The sequence below is a fragment of the Anopheles coustani genome, chromosome 2, assembly GCF_943734705.1.
Source record: "Anopheles coustani chromosome 2, idAnoCousDA_361_x.2, whole genome shotgun sequence".
In the NCBI taxonomy this organism is placed as follows: domain Eukaryota; kingdom Metazoa; phylum Arthropoda; class Insecta; order Diptera; family Culicidae; genus Anopheles; species Anopheles coustani.
This window is the reverse complement of record NC_071289.1, coordinates 7,995,944-8,021,119: the sequence shown is the minus strand read 5'-3', so window position 1 is coordinate 8,021,119 and position 25,176 is coordinate 7,995,944. Positions and strand designations below refer to the sequence as shown.

General features: G+C 46.7%; 1 protein-coding gene across 1 annotated transcript in view; it reads right to left on the bottom strand.

The window, feature by feature from the left end:
- Window positions 1–1,077: 1,077 nt before the first annotated feature.
- Window positions 1,078–25,176, bottom strand: part of LOC131265702 (out at first protein) — a 48,484-nt gene continuing 24,385 nt past the window's right edge. The window contains exons 2-5 of the mRNA XM_058268004.1: window positions 23,336–23,449; window positions 10,789–10,923; window positions 8,644–8,827; window positions 1,078–1,373 (exon numbers count right to left, since the gene is read on the bottom strand). Of these exons, the coding sequence (XP_058123987.1) occupies window positions 1,078–1,373; window positions 8,644–8,827; window positions 10,789–10,923; window positions 23,336–23,449 (729 nt within the window). The remainder of the gene's footprint in view (window positions 1,374–8,643; window positions 8,828–10,788; window positions 10,924–23,335; window positions 23,450–25,176) is intronic.

Sequence of the window (25,176 nt, the reverse complement as noted above, 5' to 3'; positions counted from 1 at the left end):
TATGGTTCCGTCCATTCCATTTCGTTTGAGTGTTTTAATGTTGTTGTTTTTACCTTTTTTTCTCTTTTTGCTGTGCACTTCGGGCTTCCTTTCATGTGGCAAATCTTCCGTCCAAAGGTGCCAGGTAGGTTTTCCTCCCGACTTTCTTCTTCCTGCCCCTCGATTTCGCCTTCGATTCGATTTACCTTTTGCTCGAAGAACTAAAGCGCCGATCCGGCCTTTATCCTATTTGTGCTGTTCGACGAAGCCGGTCGAAACATTTTCCCGACGGGTGTGGGAACCCCCGGTCAAGTTTCCACTTGCCCCCACTATCGCTTGACACCTCTGCTGTCCGAAATCCGGTGGTCCGCGGATGTGTGTGTGCGTGGTGTGCATAATTAGTTGTGAAACAGGGATGAATGTAAAAAAAAGTGCGTTCCGTTTTTCCATTCCCAGTGGCGAGAAACCACCGACACCGGCCAGCCGTCCAACTCATTAAACCTATTTGTGCTATAAAATAATTTCATTAAACGGCAAGTGACCCTCGAGCCGGGCGCCTGCAGTAAACGACGACGGCGACGACGACGAGGACAACGATGTGATTCGATGTGTCCGCCTCGGTGTTGGTGCCGTTCGTGAAGTGAAATTAAATTTACCGATTGTTTTGGGTTCACCGTCGACGGCAGAGCGGCGGGACGCTGTTGATGACGGTGGTGGTGGTGGGGGTGGTAGAGATTTGTGTTTTACGCTCCACCGGTTCCCGGTTGCATCGACGTTGACATCGACCGGAGACTGCACTCGACGGTGGGCTGTAAGGGAGACGCTGCTGATGTTGCTAATGGTTGATGGCGGTGTGGAAAACAGGATGGCGGAACTGAACCGGGTCTCGCTGGTCCACAGAGCGCCGGCCACCGGCGATAGCATCGTCGAGAGGAGGAGCATTTCCAGCAGACTGGTCGTGTAGCTGTAGGCCGTGGGTTGGTTCTGTTGCATCCGATGGTCCCGATATTGGTGGCGATTATCGTAATCGATCGTCGTGGCGGCTAGTTGCGTTGGTGATGGTGCTGGTGGCAGTGCGGTGCGGTGGCCCATTTTCGGTCATTCGTCCCACAGGCACTGCTGCTTCTCGCGGACGTAGTACGAGTACTGGTGGCACTTGCGGCACGTCTTGATCCCGCACCGGTAGCTTCCACCGGCCGCCCCATTCTGCAGCGCGCTCTCCGGCCGCCCCTTGCAGTACTTCAGGCCGCACGGGTACCAACCGATGCACAGCTCGAGCGTGCAGACGCACGGCGCCCAGATGGCGCTGACTTCGCTGCAGCGCGACGGCTCGGTGACGGTGTTGGCCGACGGGAACAGCTTCACCGCGGACTCCAGGATCGAAATTGATGAACCTGCGATGCGGGCGGGATGAGAAAGAGGAATGGAAACACTGGTGTAGTAATTGAAAATGGAACGGACAATCGGTGGCGTGTTCTTGCTCTTGCTTGGCCGAGCTGACGGGGTGTTGTTACCACCTCGAAATTGATCCCCTCCAGGGGTAATGGTCCTCACAACACAGCATCGGACCGGTACAATGTAACGCGCTTCTGCAGGGGGAAAATTATCCACGAAACATCGGATCTGGATCCGCGCGCTTCCTAATTTAACGACTGCGGAAATCCCTCCCAGGTCCACGGTTGGTTGGGCGCACGGAACTACGATGCAGAGACCCCTCCAAGACGACGCTCGCATCCGTTCGGTGCGGGTTTAATCAGTATCCATCTTCATTAAACCGTTGCCTGAGCACGGGAGGGGCGGGAAGTGAAGACAACACGAAAGGACACTTCATTTCCAACTACTCCCGTGTGCTGGACCTTAGACCTAAGTGAGTGATTGTTGGCGGAATTACTTGTGAGAAATTAGGAAACTAATCTCATTTCGAAACCATCAGAAGAACTCAACTTTTTATTTATCTGAAGGTGAAAAGAATTGGTGGAAACTTGCATCGTTTGGTAATTTTCAACCATTCTAGTTGGACGGTACTGAAATTTTATAAACACTATTTATTCATACACTATACGCTACGTTGTTCACCATGGTAACAGCCTAATTCTCTAATTTGGCTTCAATTGAGCTCTAACGCATTAGAATATATTTAATCAGGCATCTCTGAATGTCGAAAACTTAAAACATTTCACAAACGCAACAGAACAGTTAAACAAAAAGGTTTTTAAAATTTCAAAAGTTCAACTAAATAATTAACCAACTCGGGATATTTAGTGCTAAACAAAGTTACGCTTATGAACCATTCGGCGTTGCCATAGAAACGGCATTTAAAAGTGAGGTTAGGAAGCGTTTGACAGTTAATCATTTTAGCTTTAAATGTTTCGTTTCGCTTAGGTTCTCTAGACATTTTGTGAGCTTCCGGTTCTGGTTAGTAATCGAACCCACTGTAGACATCCTCGGTAGACATTCGGCTTCTGCATAATAGGCGGAACGCTAACATACGGAAAATGGATCCTCCCAACTAAGTGCAGCTGACGCCGACCTGGAACCCGAGACTAAGACACCCGAAAATGGCTTCATTAAATTCGCCTCCAAGTTGTGGCAGCCGGCGCTCGGCGCGAAACGCAATACCTAGCCCGGAAAATGAGGCTTACATCTCATTATACACCTCTTGGCCGCCGTGTGCGAATCGGCGGACATCACTCAATCGATAGAGGGGCGGTTGTTTTCGGTCCGGGATTAGTCTTGTACATGCGAGAACCTGCGTGGGGGAGGGGGGGTTGGGTCGGGCGTCGACGGGCAGCTGTCAGTTTCTCAGCGCTGAATTATTTATGTCAGTCTGCGAGGATTCTGGCGAGGTTCACGAGCGACACCAGTCTGTACACGGATTTCCCTGCCTTTGCGCCAACTTTGGTCGTGAAGGAACGCCATTGTATAAATCTCCATTACGTGCCGAGGCTCGGTGTGTGTGTGTGTGTGTGCGTGCGTGGGACGATTTTCCATGGCTGATTCCCACCGAGCACGAACGACCGGGGGCCAGTAATGGGTGTTTGCTGGCGCAACCGTGTGAAGAAACCGAGCTTGACCCGCCATTTTCGAGCTAATCAATTATGGAACCGGGATTGGAAATCGATAGCGGAACCATTTCCCACGCGCTGCCCATTAACGACCCGAGGATTTCCCGGACGGCGGGAGAAAGTAATGTCCTGTGCCTGGCTGGAAAAGCTACCCGAGCGATGTGTTTGGTTTCTCTGGGTGTGCCTTGTGGCAAGGGTGAACTTTCGACGTTGGTCATGTTGGTCCGACATCCTGATGTACGTCAGTCTTTCGATGGAAAACCCGTTCGAACGAAGAACGTAAACCATTTAATGGGTTTCGACGTGGAAGTGTAAATAATGGACCGGATTTTCCTCCTTCCCAATGTTGGGTTTTTAAAGGGCGGTGTATTAAACATTCGGTTAAATTTAAACCTCTTGATAAAAAGAGTTAGGAGAGAGAGTGAGAATTTCAGAAAAGTTGAAAAGCGACCTTTTTAGAAAAAGAAAATTTAAATTTTCGAATAGTAAACCACGACATTAAACCAAAATTTCCCTCAAACCGATAAACATAAACAAACCAAGCACTGACTGAGCCTTTCCCTAGATAAAATGGAAAACTCTTTATTTCACCCCATCAGGTGGGGGTATGTGAAAAATGCAATCAATCATGCCTGATGAGCTGTCATTATGATTTATTGTAGACAAATTTACACAGTACACACATTTTTTTCCCACCGTCGTGACGGGATGTTTTCCATCACGGCGAGGGAAAGAAAACCTCCCTACCGAATAATAGAGATGGAAAAACTCCAATCTCCATTAGAATGGCGAAAGCGTGTGCGCTCAAAGGTTCTCGGGCAGAAATACATCCTTCTTGCCGTGAGCAACAATTGTCAATCAGCTTGTGAACGAGCAATTTCTCGCTAGGCGCCCCGCGGAAACGCAAACCCGAAAGATCACTCGCACCGGAACCGGTTCATTTTCGTCCCGAATTGTGCGCCTTCCACCAAATTTTGTTCGTGAGGAGTTCGTAAATTGTGTTTAGGATTTTCGCCATTCGCCATCGAGATTGGATTGGAAAGAAAAACATGAAACCAAGGCGGAACCGGAAGAGGTTCCTAAGGCGATAGGTACGTTCGTCCGGTGGTTTCCAAGGCATTGCTTCGTCATCCAGGGGCGTTGCTAACACGTGTGTATGTAGCAAAGAAGAGAAAAAACAAACCGGAAAAACGATGACGATTGACATTTGGTGCTGCAGCAGAAAACCGGAGCACGAACGTACTAATTCGATATCAGTTTTATTATTTTCTCCATTCGAGTGGAGCTTTTCCTTCCCCGGAGGGCGTCGGGATGCTTAGTTTATGTGAGCATAATCTATGTGTGTGAGTATGTGATGCTTCCGACGGTCCGGCCGTTTGGTACTTTGCCCAGAATAGCCCATCCACAGGAATACATAACATCATTTTCCCACTCCTTCCCGATCCGGCGTTAGGAGCAGGAGGTTAAAACTTAATGCAGAGTAAGGAACGGATCGAAACGGAGAATAAGCTGTGAAATAAAAGTTATTTCGTTCGTTCGCCTGCGGCCTAGAAGGCGACAAGAAGCAGCAGCAGCACCGAACCACTCCCGGAGGCGCCGGAACGAAGCAGAATCCTTTCTTTAAATACCGACAAAATGGGACGGAAGAAATAAAAAGTGGACGTACATGCGGACGGTTGCGGGACACAAATGTATGCTCGTGTGAGGCAACAGGAAATTGCACACGAGGTTCAAAAACCAATACTGCCTGGGGAGGGGAGAGTGCGGTGGGGATGCGACGGAAGGGGGAAGCAATAGAGAAAGAGAAAGCGTCCGGACAACGGCAATAAAAGGACGATACATGGAATCAATAAATTTCATAAACTGTGGGCATAAAATAAATAAATTATTACCTTTTAAATTCGGTTTTTCGACTGGAACGGGGAGGGAGTGGATGGGGGGGGGGGGAACACGTGGTGTGATGTGGTTGGGTGCGAGGTTAGGGGGTGGCATAGGTTTGGCCTCGTAGCCTCCTTCCTTGCGATCGATCGATCGAACGTTCGATCAATAGGAGGGAAGCATTAATGATGCCGCATGCGTTCGTTTGTTCTCCGGGAAAATTATGTGTATGTGTACGGATTTGGAGAGATCTAACGGTTTTCCACGCGTGCTTTGATGTTTCGTTGCCGTGGCACAAAACCGAACAGACTAAAGCCCGGCGGCACCGGAAGTGTTTCGCAAACGGGCTTCACTTTGGCGAGAAATGGCGCAAAGGATTATTCGTGTTTGGTATTGAACATCGGTGCATTTTCCACAATGATCGTGGGTTTATAGTGTCTTTTAATATTCCCAACATAAATGAAATTTATTTCTAAGCTTAAACACGAAGCTACGCACACATTATTAATCGCATTCGCATTCTGTTTATTTTTCCACAAATCCACGCTTTCAATTTTTCTCATGGAGTTAACGGTATTAAAGACCATGCAACTAAATAGAACAAAACTATTTGACCCAACAATTCGATATCGTTATCCCACCGTGCCGGCGTGAAATATACTTTGCCGGAAAAAGCAACCCTGGAAATGCTCATAAAATATGATAAACGGAAATTCGAAATGTATCCCCAGCATTGAGTCGTTGCGGACTCCAGACTGCAGACTGGTTCGGAACCAAAAATTCCGCCCCGGCAGGAGCAAGGACCGTACGTCACAGTCAAACGGACACGTCCATTCACGGGGAGATTGTTATTTTTTTAAACTTGCTCCCAGACTCAATATCCGATCCGCTTTTGCCGAAAGAGAGAGAGAGAGTTTGGTGCGGTGGATGGAAAATGGCACCACTAGATTCACCGGATTATGCCAATGAAATGTCGGACCCGGTTCGGGAGGATAGATCCGAAAATAAACGCACCACACCATTCGTATTTGAAATTGTTTTGCATTGGGGTTGGTTCGAATTTGGGAGCTTATCGTTAGGCTAATCCATCGCGCAATTACATTCATCCTCATTTCGGGAGATTTGCAATTTAGCTTCGGAAAGATTCATCGAACATCGAAGGAGATAGAGATGAAATAAAATAAAATATTCAAGTAGTGGTATGACAATTTTCCCGGTCAACAAACGTTCGGTGCATCCTTTGTTGCAAACATGGTAAGAAATCGAACAAACTACAAAAGTGAACGATAAAAAATGCATAACGAACAAACCTCCCCCCTCTCGGGCATGTCGTATTCACTTAGCATGAATGTTAAACTTTCCTCCGGAAAGGAGAGACAATAAAGATGTCCCTTGTATCAACCCGTCCGTGACGGGTCGATTGCTCCATGTGCAACCGGCCACTAACGCCGAGTCGGTAGCTCGGGCAGATGATGCAGTCTGAAGAATTTATGGACTTTTCCCCACGACTGCCCGTTCAAACAGTGCACAATCTTCTGTTCCTCCCCGGCAAACGGAGAACGGAATGCCAATAATCCTTCAGCCGGGTGCAACGTGATAAGCACCGGGAATTACGAGTATCCCGCCCGGATCGTTGCCGTATGCAACCGGTGTTGGCGATGGTTCGAGCAGTGGAAACGCTGTTTGAATACAGACAACAACGGGACAACGGCGAACAACCAACCCACGGTGGACGTCATGGTAGCGCCAGGGGGGTTGAACGATTTGATTCGATGAATTTTTATGTGGAAGTACAATAAAACATAAAATGCGCCAGGCAAACATACTGTTCCGCCAATTTATTTTCGAAGAATGTGTAAACAAATTCAACAGATGGTTAAACAATGTGATTGATTTGATGACATCAAAAGAATAAAGATGAAAATGCCAATAACTGATTGCAATGCGAGTTAAATTTCATTGGAAATAATCGAAGTGAAAGTGTGGAGCGGTAAATAGAAATATTAATTTCAAAGTGTTTGGTTTAATTAAAATCAAATGGAACAACACATTTACTACGTAAGTGTGAAGAACACACAAATGATAATTCGGGAACGTTAAAATACATCTAAACAGTTTAAAGGGGGGAAACACCATAGAAAATCGATGTGGAACGGGCAAGTAGCGTGAAGTGGAACCACCAAAAGGATTATTTATAAACTGGTACCAGAGTAAAACGGACTTACAACGACAGAGCTGTCGTTTTCCCGGATCGTCCCAGGAACATCTTAAGCTTTTCGCTTTTCGCAGCACCATTTCCTTCGACCAACCAACCCATTACGGCACGGGACGGGTTTGTTAAGGACCCTTTCGCACTCGAATGGAGGCAAATTTGCAAAATAAGCCCACTTTCTCCTCCTTGCGGTCGTAGATAATTCACTGACCAAGCGCGCACTTCGGCCCGGTTCGCTCCGGTAATTACCTTCGGGTGAAGAAGGGTCAACCGAGGCGTAAAGTCGGCCTCGTTCGCCCACATTCTCGGGGCTTTTCCGGGAGAGGGGCGGCCAAGATCACCCGTGCTGACCGGCTGCCGGTTGGATCGTCTGGTAATGACAAAATAAATGCTAGACAAACCCCAAAACTTGCCGTTCGAAAAGGCGGGGTTAAAACGGCGGAAGATGAGCGCGCAGGGCGGGTGGAAACGGGGAAAGGAAAATAAAAACTTTCCTTAAATCAACTTAACCCGAAACCGTGCCAAAGGGAAAAAGGCGCCCGCCGGAGCTGATCTTTCGAGCGGAAAGCCTCGCACAAATGGAAAACTGGCGTCCGAAAACCCGGAACGGAGCGGATTGTCGGAGTGAGTGGTTGTAAATCGTTGTAAAAAGGGGTTATCCACGTAGAAGGATAATAGCGTTTTCCGAGCCCGGACCACCGCCACCGGCACGGGCGGCACGTTTCTGCAAGGGAGCTGGTTTTGGTTTTTCCCATCGTTTTTTTTTCCTTTGCTTCGCTATTTTGTTTTTCTCCAGCTCCACCGGCGACCGTCCTTTCCGGCACTGGGTTGGGGGAGTTTTCATTGGGAACTAAATAAAATTCCAATTTAAATATTTCCAGTTTGTGATTTTCATCGGCAACGCAGACGACAACCGGGTGCTCCGGGTTTTCCTCTACGTATCCTCGGGGGAAATTTGATGGCGCGCTGAGTCTCTCTATCGCCAGCCCGGACAATAGTTGTATCGATTACGAGTTGTGGCGCCGGTGTGAGTGGTGTTGAAGGTAGGCAAGGGTGGCGGTTCAGGAAAACATTCGTTAGGATAACGAGTATATTATTATTGCGAACCGTTTGCTGCCGCCGGGCGTAACGATTTTCCCGAACGCCAGGCGTGTAACGCTGGTGAAAAGCGAGCTCAAGCGTTGCATTTGTCATCGAATCCGGACGCTCCGGAGGATGCTATCGTCAACTCCCGGTGGAGACGACGGGTTGCCAACTATTATCTTAATTATCTTGGCCAGGAAAACAGCCATAATAATCCCGCTCGTCTGGCCCGAGGCTTAGTCGGTATCGGGTCGAGTTTTTCGCTCATTTAGAATGGGTGATATTTTTCCGATCCATTGGAAAATCCTTTCTGTCGCAAAAGCTAAGCGCCCCAGTTAGACATTGTCCTCGAGGCGGCCGGATACATTTTCCTCATTTTTTCCCGTTTCTTCGGGCAAAAGTTTAGCATTCCCCTGCTTCCCTTACCTGGCAGTTCGGCCCAAGCCTTCAGGTCGACGTCTCGCACGTACGTCGACTCCTGCGCTTCCGCACAGAGCGGCGCCACGTGACGGGAAATTGGCGTGGCACGGTCCAGCAGTATCCACCCGGTCATCGTGTAGTTTTCCCTCCCTCGGTCCTCCTCGGGCGTCCGGATCGTGCTGGGATTTTTCTGCGGAAGAAACGAACCGGGAGAGTTATGAAACGGAATGGATGAGGGGGTTTGAGCTTAAAACAAAACCAGAAGCGAGTCACGATGGTGGATAAATGAAAACCCGAAGCGCGGGCGACGGTGGTCGATGGCCGAGTGCGGAGTGCGGAAGACACGTGACCAGAGAGCTGAAACAGAATAAATTATATTCAATTGTACCGGAATCTGCTGCGAGTACTCGGTCTCTTTGGATAATGGAATTTTTTATCCCGCTGCAAAAATGTATCCGATTGCTGAAGTAGCATTCCGGAGCTGTCTCTCCACGCTCCCGTCTCCAGAGAGAGCATCCATTCGAGGAAAATTAAATTCATAAGCAAGCAAGCGACCTATTTTGTCAGGAAATGGATTGTATGTTCAACCGGAGGTTGTGGAGAAATGGGAATCATTCCGTCGAAATCGTAATAAAAACATTAAATTCATTTCAAGCACCGATCAAGAACATCACAAACCTTTTTTCTTCATTCCGCGCATCAACGAGATAGTTTGCATTCTCATGACAAGGAACGTAGGTTAATAGAATACGACAGATATTACACATTTCATTTCAACTTATCAACTTCCCGGGCGTAATTTCAAACTATTTCATCACTTAAGCGAGCCAACAAACTACGTCAATTCAAGGAATAAAATATCGGCAAAGTGTAGGCAAACCGAAGGAAGGCAAACGTCAGCCAAGCCGAAAGCCAGGAAGTTCATTTTGCGTCAGAAACTTTTCTAATAAGTCACACGTTCGCCTTAAACTAAGGAATGTTTCCTTCGCTTCGATTCTTTAAGATGCGAAAAAAAAACGGCCGGAAGCTCACCAGAAAGATGATGATGGCAGGCAACTTTCTTTTCGCGATGTTTTTCATCGCCTTCATTGCCAGCTTTGTCTACTCCATTTGCGTCTTTTTCTTCCATCTCCCTTATCCTGCAACACCATCGGTTGACTTTGTCGAAGTATTTGAACGTTGGTTGCACAGACAACACTTTTTTTTTTCTTCCGTTTCCTTCCCGAACGCGGTACACATTTTATCCGCCCTGCGAAAGCTCGGTCGGGGTGAAGAATTTAATTTAGCCATCGCCAAACGTTTAACATTCTTACGCTGAGAAATATGTGCCGTACGTGTGTACATCAAAGATGGCCGAAAAGATGCTAGGGAAGGTGGCAGGCACGAACACAAGCAATTGCCAGATGATTGTGAACTGTTCGTATCCCTTCGAATCTGGAGTATGCGTGAAAGAATTATTGAGAATTTTCATAAATTTTCCTTTTACTAAAATGGTTTAACTCGAATGGCAATTGCGTTATGTATGCCTATATGTTCTGAAAATACAATCCAATCATGTTCCGAAGATTCTCCGAAAACAAATACAAGTGCTACGAAAAAAAATCAAATCTCAGTAAGCCAGTCGAAGGATTGTTTCGAGGAAAACCCAGCAGCAAAAACCTCGGTTTGGGATTGACAGTAGGCTACAAATTCAACACACCTGAACAACAAACTCTATCGAAACATCTGCTGGCCATAGCGGAAGTGATTGTTACAGGAAATTACTCCACCCAAGAGGACACGAAGCTAGGATTACGCGGGCAGGAACATCAACGCACGACCGGTGGCGTATTTCCCGAACACGTTCGGTGGGCTTTCGGTACTTCACTTTCGTTACTTTCACCGTCCGAAAGTGCGCGGACAGAACCAGGTCGTTCCGCTTGGTGGCCTCTCCTGCCACAGCCTCCCTTACTTTCCACCGCAACCACCGATCAAACGGTTTTTCGCGATGACACGAGACGACGATGGTTGGCAGCTTTTGGAGTACGAGGTTTTCCGCCACGAACCGGACCGCGGCTTCGAGTTTTTACCCCCCGAGGGAAATTTTCCCGCCCGGGGGAGAGGCTTATCGCTGTGGAGAAGGGAGAGGGAAGAAAATTGAGTATTCCTTACCTGTCGCAGTTTTGCCATCGCGTCGGCCGTGATAAAATCTCCTTTCTGGAACTTTGTCACGAAGCACATCACCTGATACTGGCTCTGGCCTCGCTCCTCCTCCCCGAGCACGAGCGCTTTCAGCACCTGCACTTCCTGCGGAACGATGGAGAGATGGGGCAAAAGAAGACAAAGAAGCGTTAGCAAACTGATAAGCTAGTCCTTGTGGTTCTCGTTTCGGGGGGGAAAAAGAAAAGTAAAATGTCGAGTCGAGAGGGGAGGGAGTTTAAAGTTGTTAAACTGTTAAGTTCAGTTAGTCCGTTATCAAGCAATTTAAAGTTTGTTCGACAAGCAGTGCGTTCAATCCTGTAAAATGGTTTATCGAATGACTTTTAAACTCCTCGGAAGAAGCGATGTTTTCCCAACAAACGATTTTTGTTTCAGAGAAGAAATATAAAGAACTCCGATAAAAGCTTTCATGTTTCAAACCATTACTTTGTTGGAGAAAATCTGAAGCACATACAATGAAATAATCCGATTTACCAATGGAGTGGCAAACAAGTGTGGTCTTTTCGTACAGTTGACATGGTCGTCTGATCGAAGGTTGACACCGGATTCTTCCGCCCAGCCATTGAAAGCTGTCCATTCGTGTGACTGACAACGGTTGGACAAAAGCCAACATAAGCACCTTTTAATACTCCCTTCATTTGTGAAGACATTTAAAATGGACCCGAACTATCCATCGTCCAATGTGCGTCACTGGCGAGGATTCATTTTACTTTTCACAGAATACATTTTTCCTTGAATCTGGTGAACATTGTTGTCCAACAGTACAGAGAATGAGTAAATTCAACAATATTATTATGAAAAGTTTGTTCAAGCTTTCTTTTTCGACCTTATTTTGAAAATGAAAAATGCATTCAACGTAAAATTCGATCCCGACATGAATTCGTAAAACCAGCCAGCTCAACATTGATCGGTTTCGTTATCGCAATATTTTTCCCATTCCTCATCGAAATGCGTATGGGAATTTCGGCAAACTTTCGCAGCTGCGTTGGAAAAACCTTCACTCAGGTGGAACCGTTTCCGTTCCGTCGTATTTCGTGACCGACGTATAAAGCGATTCCTTTGCCGAGACGGTGGCCTGGATGCTCCGGTCCCACGAAGTCGGGGCGTAATTTAATCGGATTTCGATGCTGTCATCATATATCACGCAAAAAGCACGTCTCGAATTCGATACGCGTTTGCGTTACCTGCCGACACGCCGAGGGTGGGCGCTACAGTATTAGCGTTTTTCCAGCACGAGATAGGGAAGTGAAACGAAGAGTCAGACAGAACGAACGAACGGACGGACGGACTTCCGAAACGGCCATTAGTTAACGTCGAGAAGACGATGAAACCCGGGGTCCGACGAGTGGACCACGTTTCATTCGATGCATCTCGTTGAAACACTCGTTGCCGCAAACATTCCCCCGGAATGAGGTGATGCATCCTTCGGTGACAACGGAAATGGCCATCGGATAAAAAAGAAATGTTGAAACCAGGCGAAAATCGCAACACTCCACCGATCGAAGAGATCGAAGAAACCGAACGTCCGAAGTGCACGGAACGGGACACAGTTCGTGCCCGCAAGTCATAAAGCTTTCCCAAGCAAAACGGCAAAACGAATGCCGGCGGGACGACATCCTCGTAGGATTTTTCCTCGTGTGATGAAGAGTGCAGGCACTTTTTGCTCATTTTCCTCACCCTCGGGCATAGAACGTCACGGAATTTCGGTGAAGTGTTGGCACGCTAATGCTATCTTGCGTCCACGAGTGTAGGATTCGAAGCTGAAGGTAAAAGCAACGTTGATATAAGCCGCAGCGAAAGAGATTATTCATGCCGTTTCGCTGGTTTCGGTGGAGGCCGATGTGGAAGAAATTGTGTCCAGCGAGTTCTGTTTCCCTGAATCACAGGGCATGTGCATGGATCTGCTTGAGGAAAACTTTGAGTTGAAAGTAGTGTTATCTGCAACTTGAAAATAATTATTCAACAATAATTTTCTTATTCGTGATTCGTTCTGTGGAAAATATGGAAGAAGAAAGAATGAATGGAAGGATATAATATTTTCCTTCGTTTTAGGAAAATAAAAATACCAGCATTGTCGTTTCTTTCCTTCGTACTAGTGATGTGCGCTCTGAGTGGGAATGAGTGAGTTGAATCTTAATATTGAATGAACGATTTAAATCCTAAAAGATAGTTTTTGTTACTCCCTTTGATTTGAATCCTTAACAGGGATTCGAATCCCAAAAGAGCGAACGAGTTAGTAAAAGAATCGATAGTCGACATAGAGATTCGAATCCCAAGTTGTGATTCGAATCCCAAGTTGTGATTCGAATCCCAAGTTGTTATTCGAATCCCATGTAGTGATTCCCAAACTGGGATTCGAATCACTACATGGGATTCAAATCACACGTTAGGATTCGAATCTCTATGACGACTAGCGACTTTTTTACCCACTCGTTCACTCTTTTGGGATTCGAATCCCTGTTAAGAATTAAAATCTCTTTGACGACTAGAGGCTCATTTTACACATTTTAAATCACAAAAATCTTTAAATCACACTTAAAGATTCGAATCATTGTGATGATTATTCACTCTGATTCAAATTTCAGAAAAGAGTTGTTATTCTCATCACTACATCATACACATCCATTGCGTGACATTAAAATTGTCTTAGTCATCTGCTCTTCTAATCAAGATTTAATTAAAATCGGCTTATTGGGCTATCTGCCTCTTATGAAGTTTAACATTTTCAATTTGTCGCCTAATCCCTGAAGTAAATAATGGGATTTATTATAAATTCCTTCGCTTGCATGCAGTCTAAAATCTTCGAAATCCTTGAGTTAATCACCACTTGGAATAATGATAAGTAAAGCCTATCAAAGCCGAGATCGTCTAAAAACCGCCTCAAAACACGCGCCTCTGCCGAAGATTCCAATGATAACCCCATTAACAGGTGCCAGTTCAAATTCTACCCCGGCCCCGACTCCGTCCGGACCTTTCGCCCGCCTTACCGAAAACCGCAGCCCGGATATCGATGGCCGCATCCCTAAAGTAATCAAAACCTTTGGGTAAATATATATTCCTGGCGCCGAAATCGATGCAAATTGGACGAACGAAAGCCTAACCAAATATTTACACGGCCCACCGGTCGCAACCGCCGAAGCCCACGAGGTGAGATACCCGTTCCGTTCCAGCGCTCCGAGGAAGGTATACCATCAAACGCGCGCAGCAATCCGGCTTGAGATGTTCGGTCGGAGGTTAATTGAATTTCTTGTGCTGGCGAGATAGCGGCAGCACCGAAAGTGCGATCCCGCGCGCGAAATAATAATAGAAGCGCCGCATTAAAATCTGAATAAGCTGCTCTAATCACCGGGATGATACAATAGCAGACCGGTTCGGGAAACGATGGTGATCAAAGGCTTTTCCCTTTAAAGCGAGGTCTCGAATGAACACCGGAGAATAATCCATTAACGGCGGGTACGGGCTTTCTTGGTTACCTCGAAAAGATTATACGGTTTTTCATTCATCCTCCACTCAAAGTGGTTACATACAATTACAACTTCGTAACGCTTTCCTTCGCATATCCATGCAAAGGTTGTGAAAAGGAAGCGCAAATTTGAAACAAACCACAAAGAACATAAAACTTACAACCGAACAACTTCCTCCCGGGTGTCCAAAAGCGCAACAAAAAGCCGTCAATAACTTCCCCGGTAATAGCCAACAGGTGTGACTCAAATGGACAAAAAAAACTATGGCAACAATCTCCCAGAAGGATTTACTGTTCACAGATTTGATTTCCCCGCAGACGACGAACGGAAGGCGTGAAAAGGGGTTTGCAAAAACGCAACACTATCTCAGAACCGCATTGGAGAGAGTGGGGGAGGAGGTGGGGGGGGGAGGGAAAAGTACACACCAAAGCACCAACATCAACGCAACATGCCGCAGTTAGCGTCCTGAAGCGAAAATAATTTTCACTTCGCTTAATAATAGTTTAATAGTGTGCTGAATAATTAATTTTCTGCTTCATCTTCGAGCGTCGTTCGAGCTCGCAGAGAGTACCATGTTGATCCGGTTTGCAGCAGAAAGGGGGGAAAAAGCCGAGGAAAAAAAAACGATCGCTAAAAGAGGTCAACCCTTCCTGTATCTGCGGCTCCCTCCCCTCACCCCGGTTTAGCTCTCGCGGTGCGGAAAACTTTTCGAAACTAACTTCTCGCTTCGAGCTCGCCTCGCTTGCACTGAGAAGTGCAGGTTGGTGGTTGCGGTGGTTTTGCTGGGAAATACCAAATTACTTCTGCCACTGGTTTCGCAGCAGGTTTTGCACGGCTCAGCGGCCGGGAAATTGGATAGGCGGAAAATTGCGTTACCTTTCGGGCGGGCGAGTAAAGCCGCCCCCCGGGGGATTGGCCAACGCCGCAAGGAGCAACTTTCGAGCCGCGCGCGTACTGATTTTTCCCAAGTTAACGATGTTTCCGTGCCCAGTCCGTGTACCTTCGTTCGCTCGTTAATTGTGCGTGGATTTTCCCGCTTTCCAATGTTTTATAGAAAATAGAAACTACGATTGTACGGAGCCATATGTGTTAATCGTGTGGAAAACACGGTCCCAAGGATCCTTCCTGAAACTATTTCAAGCCGCTTTTCTCTTCAATCAAATAGTAATCCTTCTGCGTAAAAGGGTACCAGCACTTCATACCTTTCCAAATGAATCTCTTCGAGATCGATAAAGAAAAAAAAAATAGAACACATGAACTCCTAGTAAGCCTTAAGCCCTAGTTAAGTAGTCCAGCTGGGGGAGGTCCGAGAACCAGAAAAAGCACTCAGCTGAAAGGAAAGCGCTTGAAACATGAATGAGCCCGTTGACCTGAAAGCGAAACATGATTAATCCGGGCCCATTTGCAGCCCGGCTCGCAGCTTCCACGAATTAATCCCAGCCCACTCCAACGTGTTCGGTTCCAGCTTCAGTGCCGCCCCGATGTTGCTGGGAAATAATGCTGACTCTGGTTCTAAAAATCGAAGTAATACGCTGTTTTTTTGTTCAAGTGGTTAGCCGTAAAATTCTTCAACATGCTTTTGCGGTTTCAAGCGGCATCGGTTTTGGAAGGCTTTTCACCGGTTTCGCAGGCATTTTCCACCCTCTTGACGCGAATTTTTACATCGTGTTTTGTGCTTACGTGGTGCTACAAGTACTACAACGAATCGATTCGGTGTTGTTGATTATTTATAGTTTCTTTTCGGTTAGCTTTTGATTTTGAAAAAAGGAAAACAAAAATCTCGTAACCTGACCGCAATGTTGTGTTTTCCCGGAAAAAAACACCCAGCGGACGATGTGGGGGACTACTCGACTTCGACCCGTTCATTCACAGACGGAACCTTTCCGAGGATGGAAGCGAATAAAAATGATCATCTATTCTGTGTCGGACAGACGGAAGATCCGACTGTTTTCAAATAGATTCCTCAAAGGGAACTAGGTCAGGGGTGGAATGGGGGATGAAAAAAGATATTCGCCAATTTTCTTCGCTCATGATTTTCCCCCTTTTTCCGTTCACCAACGATAATCTCAACGATGTCGGCAAGGATAACACACACCAGACAAAAGGTGGTCGAACCCGTACCCTTACCTGGACGATAGAGGAGGGGTGTGTGGGTGGTACGGTGAGGTTGGTCCGGCAGGGATTCGTTTCATTTCCGACCGGTGGAATCAGCTTAACACCGGACTTGTTCCGGGGCCTCCCAGTTTTTTTTCCACGACTAACCCCGAAAGGTAGAGGTAGCACCCGGCATGTGTCCGGTTCCATCAACATTAGTTCCATTTTTCTTATCCCCACCCCATCCCCCCTGCCACGGCACCGTACCAACCGACGATCTCCCTGGTGGGGTGGGGGAAAAAAGGTGAACGATTTTCATTTTCATTTCTCAAACGAGCTTCTTTTGACGCTAAGGCTTACAATGCGGGATTCAAAAACAGGTTGGTTTTCCATACGCCCGCACCTTGGAACCCCGGCTTGCCCCGCGTTCTATGGCTTTGCTTTTCTTTACTTCCCTTTCAAGTCCCTCTTCCCCCGACCTACCTCTCCTGCCCCACATTTTGATGCCGGTTGTCTCTAGCGCTTGTGTTGGCCAAACTGCTTACAGCCGGATTTGGGTTTATTATCCGAGGCAAACATTTGCCTCCGTCTTATAACGCGCCGGGAGATGGAAAAAGACCGAGAAAGGAAACCGCTGGTGGCCCCACGGATGGTAATGATGGAAAATGGAGGCAACACGCCTCCTCTCTCTCTCTTTGCTTCTGCAGTTTACTCATGCTCCGTGCTTGTTGATTTAGGAGGCGCAATATGCTGTTTGGTCGTAAGCCGATGAGTAAATAGTGGTACTAAACAAATGATGGTCCACAAAAGGATTACGCTCGCTGCCATCGTCGTCTTTAAAGGGTGCATTCCTATGCGGGTCTACCCGAGAGGATGCTGTAATTAACTTATCGAATATTTATCGGTGTTGTTTTACATTAGAGTGTTTAACGGACCTTTGGCAAACGATCCAAAGTATGAATGATGTCATAGAACGGTAATGAACATGCGGTTAAAGATGCGATAGCAAAATCAATTATAAAACCGATTCTAAAAGAAAACAAACAAACGCAGGAAGCGAAAGAAAGGAGCAGAACGTAGCAACACCAACGGTGCATTCCATTCTCATAGATCCGACCGGGAATATTCCGGAGTATATTAAGCACGAAATGAACTTTCCACTCCGACACCGACAGCATTCCGGCGTTCGCTCGTGCAACGCTGCAGCCATCCGCAAACAGGTTATATTAAATTGCAAAAATATGTCCTGCCAGCAGTGTGCAGCAGCGCACTCTCGCACATCTACATCTACATTTAAATGAACAAATTGAAAATTCCTTCATTGCTCCATGGCGGCTGACATTCCACGCAGCTGGCACACGCAATAGCCACGGAAGCGGCATATGCAGACAGCTCCGCTACGGAAAATGCCCGGAAGCATTCACCTCGACCGATCACGTAGCGAATGTAACGGAACGATATTTTTATCCCTAACATCTTGCTTCCTGCCCCCAAGCTGAAGCTGGGAGTAGACAGTTGACTTTAGCTTACGGAGTCGGATTCACCTGTCAGATGGAAAAGTGGAGAATCTTCTCTCCAAGCAAAACAAACAAAATGAAAGAGGTCGTACGCCGGTTGGCCTATTGTGTTGTGTGTCTTGCCAAAATTGGGGAGGAAGCGGGGGAGGTTGTGGAAAAGCGTAAAAGTACGCAACAAACAAACCGCCACCACGCCGAGAAAATCAGCGAAACCATTCCAGCGCACCGGAGTTCCAGCCAAGGTGACCGTAAATGGAGAAATATTACTCCACAGCGCCGGCTGCCCCACAGCTATGCCGGGAATTCCAATCTCGATTGGCGTTGGTGGTGGTGGTGGTGCGAAAATTCATTAAAACTTTCCCGTCTCCGGTCGCCGAAGCGACTGGTGGTGGTCGTGGTGTGAAATTCGGTGTCTTTCAAGCCGGGCGAAAAATAGCTTTTTTCACCTTTCCAACCCACGCACCCACACACACACACACAATTTACCTAGCGGTAGCTTGCAGTCTCCCGCGAGGGGTCGCGATGATGCTGGGCGACAAAACCATCACCTTGCAGTTGTCAGACATCTAAGATGGTCTTCAGGGGGGAGAAAAAAAAAAGCAACAACGACGCTCATCGCAGTGCTTTATCCACTGCCTTTTATCTTCATTATGTGCTCACCGAAACATGGTCTAGCCGAAAGGTTGGTACTCCTTCGCCAGCACCGAGAAATAATGAGTACGCGGCGAGCCAGAATGGTATGGATGGAGGTTGGACGGAATGTTTAAGTTGTGCTTTTATCCAGCAACCGGCAGAAGCGGAGGAGTTTTGAGGAAAATTCATTGAGGGCTATGGCAAGCAAAACGAAAAAGAAAACACCCTCAGGTCGTGCACGATTGAAATGTCAAAAAATGTTCAGTGGCGTGGTAAATAAAGCAAATGAATAGAGAAAATTGACTTGCTGTCCAGTTTTGAGGGGCGAAAATCAAAACAAAAGTGATAACGGAAAAACAAAACTTTGAAACAACAGTGATTGAGATACAATACGTGATGAAAAATTTGCCAGTTTTGTACCATATTTCCATAATTGAAGAAAGAAAAAGAAAAATTAGAAACTTGTTAAAATTTAATTCTAAAGTTGAATGTGCTGATTACTATGACAAGAACAAACACGTTGATACAGGGTTTGCCACCTATGTTTTAGCTCTAACCCACCGATGATTGAAATAGCTCATCAACTGTTGTCTCTAAAGCATGTGGTATTGAAATAGCTCATCGACCTTTGCCTCTAACTCATCTCATTTTGCCTCTAAATCATCTGATTTTGTCTCTAACGCAGCCTGCTTAGTTGATTTCGTTGGCTGGCACATATAAAAATTAAACGCAAAATTGATAAAAAATACATAAGAATAACTTTAAAGCACACAAAAATAATAATGTTTATTGTTTTCGGCTTGACACAACCCAGATGCGTTAGAGACAAAATGAGACGAGTTAGAGACAAAATGAGATGAGTTAGAGGCAACAGTTGATGAGCTATTTCAATACCACATGATTTAGAGATAAAAATTGATGAGCTATTTCAAAATAAAGTGTGTTAGGGTCAAAATCACCCTTTTTCGAGGCAAAGTTGGCTGGCAACGCCTGTAATGTCATCAAAATTGATTTCTAAAAAAATATAAATAAATGAAAACATGCTACTGAACTACTTTTTCTGTGTTTTTCGTGATTAAATTAAACGATTAGAATTGCTTCAATACGTCTCACGCTTCTAAAACAGGTGCAAAAAAGAAAAGACTAATCTACTTCACTGGAGACGGTCATCAATTAAAGCCGGGAGCTCGATCGGGAGCACGGGCACAGGAAGTCAATCATTTCACTTTTCTTCATTAGGGTCAGGCCGTCAGCGTCAGGCGCAAAGGTCAGAGGCCAAACGCCAGAGCACACCTTCAACGAGCCCGCGAGCGAATTCTTCATTAAACGATGCACGAAAACAAACGCCTAACGTGGTCTTCCGGTCTTTTGGCGGACCGAACCACAACTGCGAGCGCCAGCCCTTTTGACTTATTTGCCTCGTGGATTCCACGGAAAGGAAATTCCGCGAAGGCACGAATGAGCGAGATGCAACAGGTGTGTGTGTGTGTGTCGGGTCGGATGGCAGCAACCCTCCCGCATGCCCGATAATATCGGTTGATTATCCACGAATAGTGGAGGGTCTTTTGAGGGTTAGGAGCAGCTCGAAAAGGGCACACGGCGTTTGCACTATCGATCGGCGGCGTTTCGTGCGTCATCCGGTGTGCCGATGCCTTCCATTTCGCTGGCCAATCTCGAACAACATCCGGTACAGCGTGGCTGTTTCCGGAGGAGTGGGTGGATGTGAGTGGGTTGACGAATGGGACCGGCGCGTGTCCGGTGCACGTTTTCCAACCCGATGAAAGCCACATGCAGCAGATTTGCTCACAGTGCACAAGATTTTTCCGATTTTCCGAAAAACACCTGAGAATGATAGTTCCCATGCACCTGTTTGTCCCACTCTTGGAAAAGCGGGAAGAAAAAAGGAAAAAAGGCAACCTATGGTAAAAAAATACAGATCAAGCGGGCAATAGCAAATACCTAGCCCGTTCGCAACAAATGACGCAAACACCATGCGGGCATTCCGGGCCGGGCGGAAACGGTTCATTGGATGCCCCGGAAAACTCGCCGGGCAGCCGGAGCGAGATGCACCGCATGAAACCAACAACGGAAAGGGGTGAAAGAAAACTCTTTGGCCTGCGGAACACAACTACATCAAACAGCAAGATTGATCGTTTCCGCCACGGGTTTCCCGACGGGTTGCTGCAGCCAGCGCGGCGGCACTTTTCCCTGTCGGTGTTTTTTTCTTTCCCTCAGCGTGGCAATATTTTTTCCGTCAATACCCTGCAACGCTTTGTCTTTCCCCCCCTTCCCGGGAGGCACGGGGTTCTGGTGTCGGCTTCGTTTTTCATTTTACTTCTTCCTCGCTTCAAACCCTTCCGGAAATCTGCTCACCTGTGTAGCTACTATTTTTCTTTCCGAGCCGATTTGTGCGCTTTTCCAACCCCGGCTGTTTTCCGACACTTTGAAGTTATGTGCTAGACAACTATTTTCCAATTGTCTTCCTGTTCCTGTCCGGATTCCTTCGTCAAATTCTTCTCTTAGATTAATATCAAATATTTCGATCAAGGAAAACGGTTTTGCATATAGCTGAAAAGCAATTCAATGTTGTGCAAATATGTTAGCTGTTTTCCTTCCCTATTCTTATATTGTAGTGAATACTTTTTGAATATAAATTTCCAAAGTGCATTTATAACTCTCAATGCTTTCTTTTTTTCAAATTCCATCAAATGAAAAAAAGCGAACAGGATAAATAATATCCAATGCAATTGTTTTTGAAGATATAACACCGTATAAGCTCTTTTACGAGCCTGTCCCAATACAACGCCCCAAATTGAATCAAAATCTCATACACAATCCGTGCTGACCTAACCTCATTTCCATGCGAAATAGGATAACGCGCAAACAAGCATCCGATAGCGCCGCTCTCGGATTCCTTCGTTAATAATGACAAACTAATATCAATCCAATGCACATTCGGCACATAGTGGCCAGATAGTGATACCTTCCCTGTCCCATCCCCCCACCCCCTCCGGGGCTCGAAATTGGCCCTACACCAAAACCCGGCTCCATATCAGGCCAACCGTGCGGCGAATTGAGTTACGGTATCCCGGTCTCTCTAACCGGTCCGACACACACACACACACACACACACACACACACACACACACACACACACACACACTCGACACAATTAGTTTGACAGAAAAGTCTGCCACATTTTTTTATTCTCTTCTCGCTAACAGTGTTTCGCGTTGTGTGAGGTAGCTGAGGGGAAAAAAATGCTCGCTTCTCAGCGGTAACAAAAAACAAGACCGGCACAAAATCCCTGCCCGAGCAGACTGTGTGCCATTAAAATGTCAATCTCGCAACCGCCGACAGACATCCACCGTCGGCGGAAACTAGAACGCAAAACTCCACGGCCTCCATCACTTGGCAACTCATCATCATCATCAACATCATCGACATCATCGTGGGCTTCATGTTTTCCAAGGTGGAAGGGTTTCGAGAGGGGAGAGGCACACGGAGGGGGGGACAAAAAAAATCACGAATCTGTCAAACAACACCATCCCGGGCGGCCCGATGTTCGTCCAAACGCTTTCGCGGCCAAACGGAGCTGGGCTTGTGCGACAGCGTGGTGCAGTATTTGACATGGTTGCGGATATTGATCTGTCGATGGATATGTTGTAGGCAACAACAACAAAAAAAAGGAAACCCGACTCTCCCAACAAAAAGAACACGGCAAAGAGCTTCAACGAACCTCGAAGGACACACTGTACAGAATGTACCGTTCGTTCGTTCCGAAACCTAAACGTTAAACGACCACGTGATGGAGTTTTTTCTTTCGTTCCGTTCGCTGTTGATTGCTATCGACGGATTCCTATCGAGAGTAACATCCATTAACCAATCTCGATCCATGAGGTAGTCGGCGAAATAGGAAACCGTAGCTCGTTTTCGCAAAGGAAAACTCTCCATTGGAAGCCCGAGAGAAGTGGACTTTGTGGTATAAATATGTGGTATTTATTTATAGCCCCGCACATTACAATCCACTCGGGGGACGGGGTCAATGGAAGGACAGGAGGTAATGGTTGAAGAAATGTCCAACTAGAAATTATACAACCAGTTTAAGCGCGGTCCTCCGTTTGCCGAGCGACTCCACGACTCGGACGTACACGAGTGCGTCAACCGTTCAATAATGGAACGGAGCAGAAACTCAAAGCTTCCTCCGGGTCCAGCGGTACACTGTTCATGCATATTTCAGTGCAGTGCACAGTGCAGTCCTTGCCACTCTGTTCCATTTACAGCAGCACTGGTACGACGCCGTGACATAGTAAATGACTCACAACGAAGTCATCACCGACGAATGGTAAGAACCGGTTGTTGTTCCGATGTTGCGGTTTCTTCGCAAGGATGGGTTTGGGTTTTCGCATGAACATGCATCCTTGAGACTCTTCCCTTCCTGAAGGGTGGAGGGGGGAGGTAAATAATGTACGGTGAATGCTTCGTTACCTCCACTTTTGCTGGGCATGGATGCATGCATGTATACATCTTGCCTAAGTAATGAAACAGATCTTGTAGCAGAGTCATTCGAGAAGAACAAGCAATGATGCAACTGAACGCTACTTCAAAAGGCCAGGCTTTTCCCACACGGCAAAAACCCCCACCTCTCCCCCCCCTCTCCCAAGGGTCCAAAAGTGGAGGAAATGTGAAAATGACAGTAGACGGTAAGTCGTTTGCAAGTGGCTGACTGCTTCTCTGCCGGGAGTTTTCCGATCTGCATGCTTTCAATGCGATGCTGCCGCAGTTACTTACACTCTTGAAGTCGATCAGCTTGGTTACCAGTGTGCCATCGCTCCGTTGGAATTCCAGCGAGCACGTGTCATCGCCGACGCTGGATGTTATTGTCTCCTGTACGATTTCTCCTCCCTGCCGAAGAAAGAATAACAACATTGGGATAGTTTGTTAGTCAAGTATTTGAGTAAGTGAGTCCGTTGTTTCTTAATCCGATCCAATGTTATACATATTTTAATAGGATTTACAATATCTCAGAGTTTACGTCTTGTTGCGTCTGATTGGTGAAGCTTCTGCAAAATTCCCCCTTTCAGTCAGCTAATCTAAAAGTCCTCTTCTGAAAATCAGAAAACCTACCAAAATTTACCACAACCCCGTAGAACAATAAGGGCTGTTTTTCCCCGAAGATTAATCTAAAATCCCATTTATTTTTAATTATGCTGCATAAAACTTCCACCAACCACCAAACCCATCATCATCCGGTGCCACTTGAGACAAAGTCGATCCTAGCTTTAGGGAAACTTTACGAGTTTTTCTTCACACGAAAACCCCCACCACTACCACGGGTTTGAGGTTGGTAGGCTTGAGAAGGTGGGCCGTTTCTTGATGGGCAACGCTTTCGTTCGGAATGGGTTTTTGGAAAATTTCCCCCCCTCGAACTAAGGAATGTCGATGGTGGCGGTGCTAGAGCCGTCTAATCCTATTGAGAAATAAATTAAAATGCTCCCCCAGTCTGGGAGAAAGGGGGGGTGGGGAAGGGAGGGGAAACTTTGTGATGCGACGCGAAAACATCATTGGCCGAGTGACTTTTACAGGAACCGGCGTTGATTTATAATGCCCTTTTTTCTGCGCAGCGCGGGCATGAGGAAAAAAGCGATTTCCGGTAAATTTATCACCTCCATCCACAGAATTGCCTCCATTTTGTAGCGTCGATTGCGAAAACCGATCGTTTTTCCGTGCCCATCCATTCGGGGATGGGACAGTTTGGAGTTTTTTGGAGAAGGCCCTTCACGTCGTTGGTATTAAAATGGGACGAATCGGTACATTAAACATTTCATTTACTACCGAATTTTCTCACGTTTTCGGCCGAAGAACTTGGTTGGTTAATTAGTATTTTCCAAGTTGATTTAATCGCCCAAACTGAAGTGAGTTGTAAACTATGGAAGTAAAATCAAACAAGTGCAAAAACATTCACCAACTCGAGTGAAACATTGAACGGCCTCCGGGAAGCTCTACGTTCATTAAAAATCACCAAAACGCCCGTAGGCCACCTGGGGATTTCCGATGAAAAATCGTTCTTTCTGTTTAGGGGATGATTTATGCATGTCCAAAAACCATCCTGACGGACGAACGACCGGCGAACGACAGGCAGAACAAAATTGACTCTCCGAGTGAGACAGCAAAAACAAACAAAAAAAAGATGGAAGCGAGACAAAGTCATGGGGCGAAAACTTTTGCTCAAATATGCTGCGGCAAAAGTTCGGAAGGCTCGGGGACCGAAGAACCAAGGACCGACGGCCCGGGTCCGAAATTATCCACACGAGACCGTGACGGACACACATCAAAAACCCTTTCGGGTTCGGGGAGTGCTGGAAATTTATTGGACACCTGAGATCAGCCCGGCGGTCCGGTATCGGTACGAGGATTCCGATGACCGTGACCGGGATGTATAGGAATTTTCCCTTTTTTCCGATCTTCTCCCAGGTGCGGTAAGCGAAAGGAACCCTCTGTTCGACGCTAGGAGGCTAAAACTTTTCTCGGGAAAAACGCCCGGTTCGGGATACTTCTGCTCCGGCTTCACGGAAGTGGAATCATCCGTTCAAAAGGTCCCGTCGGACATGGTCAAAGTCGGAAAGCTCCAT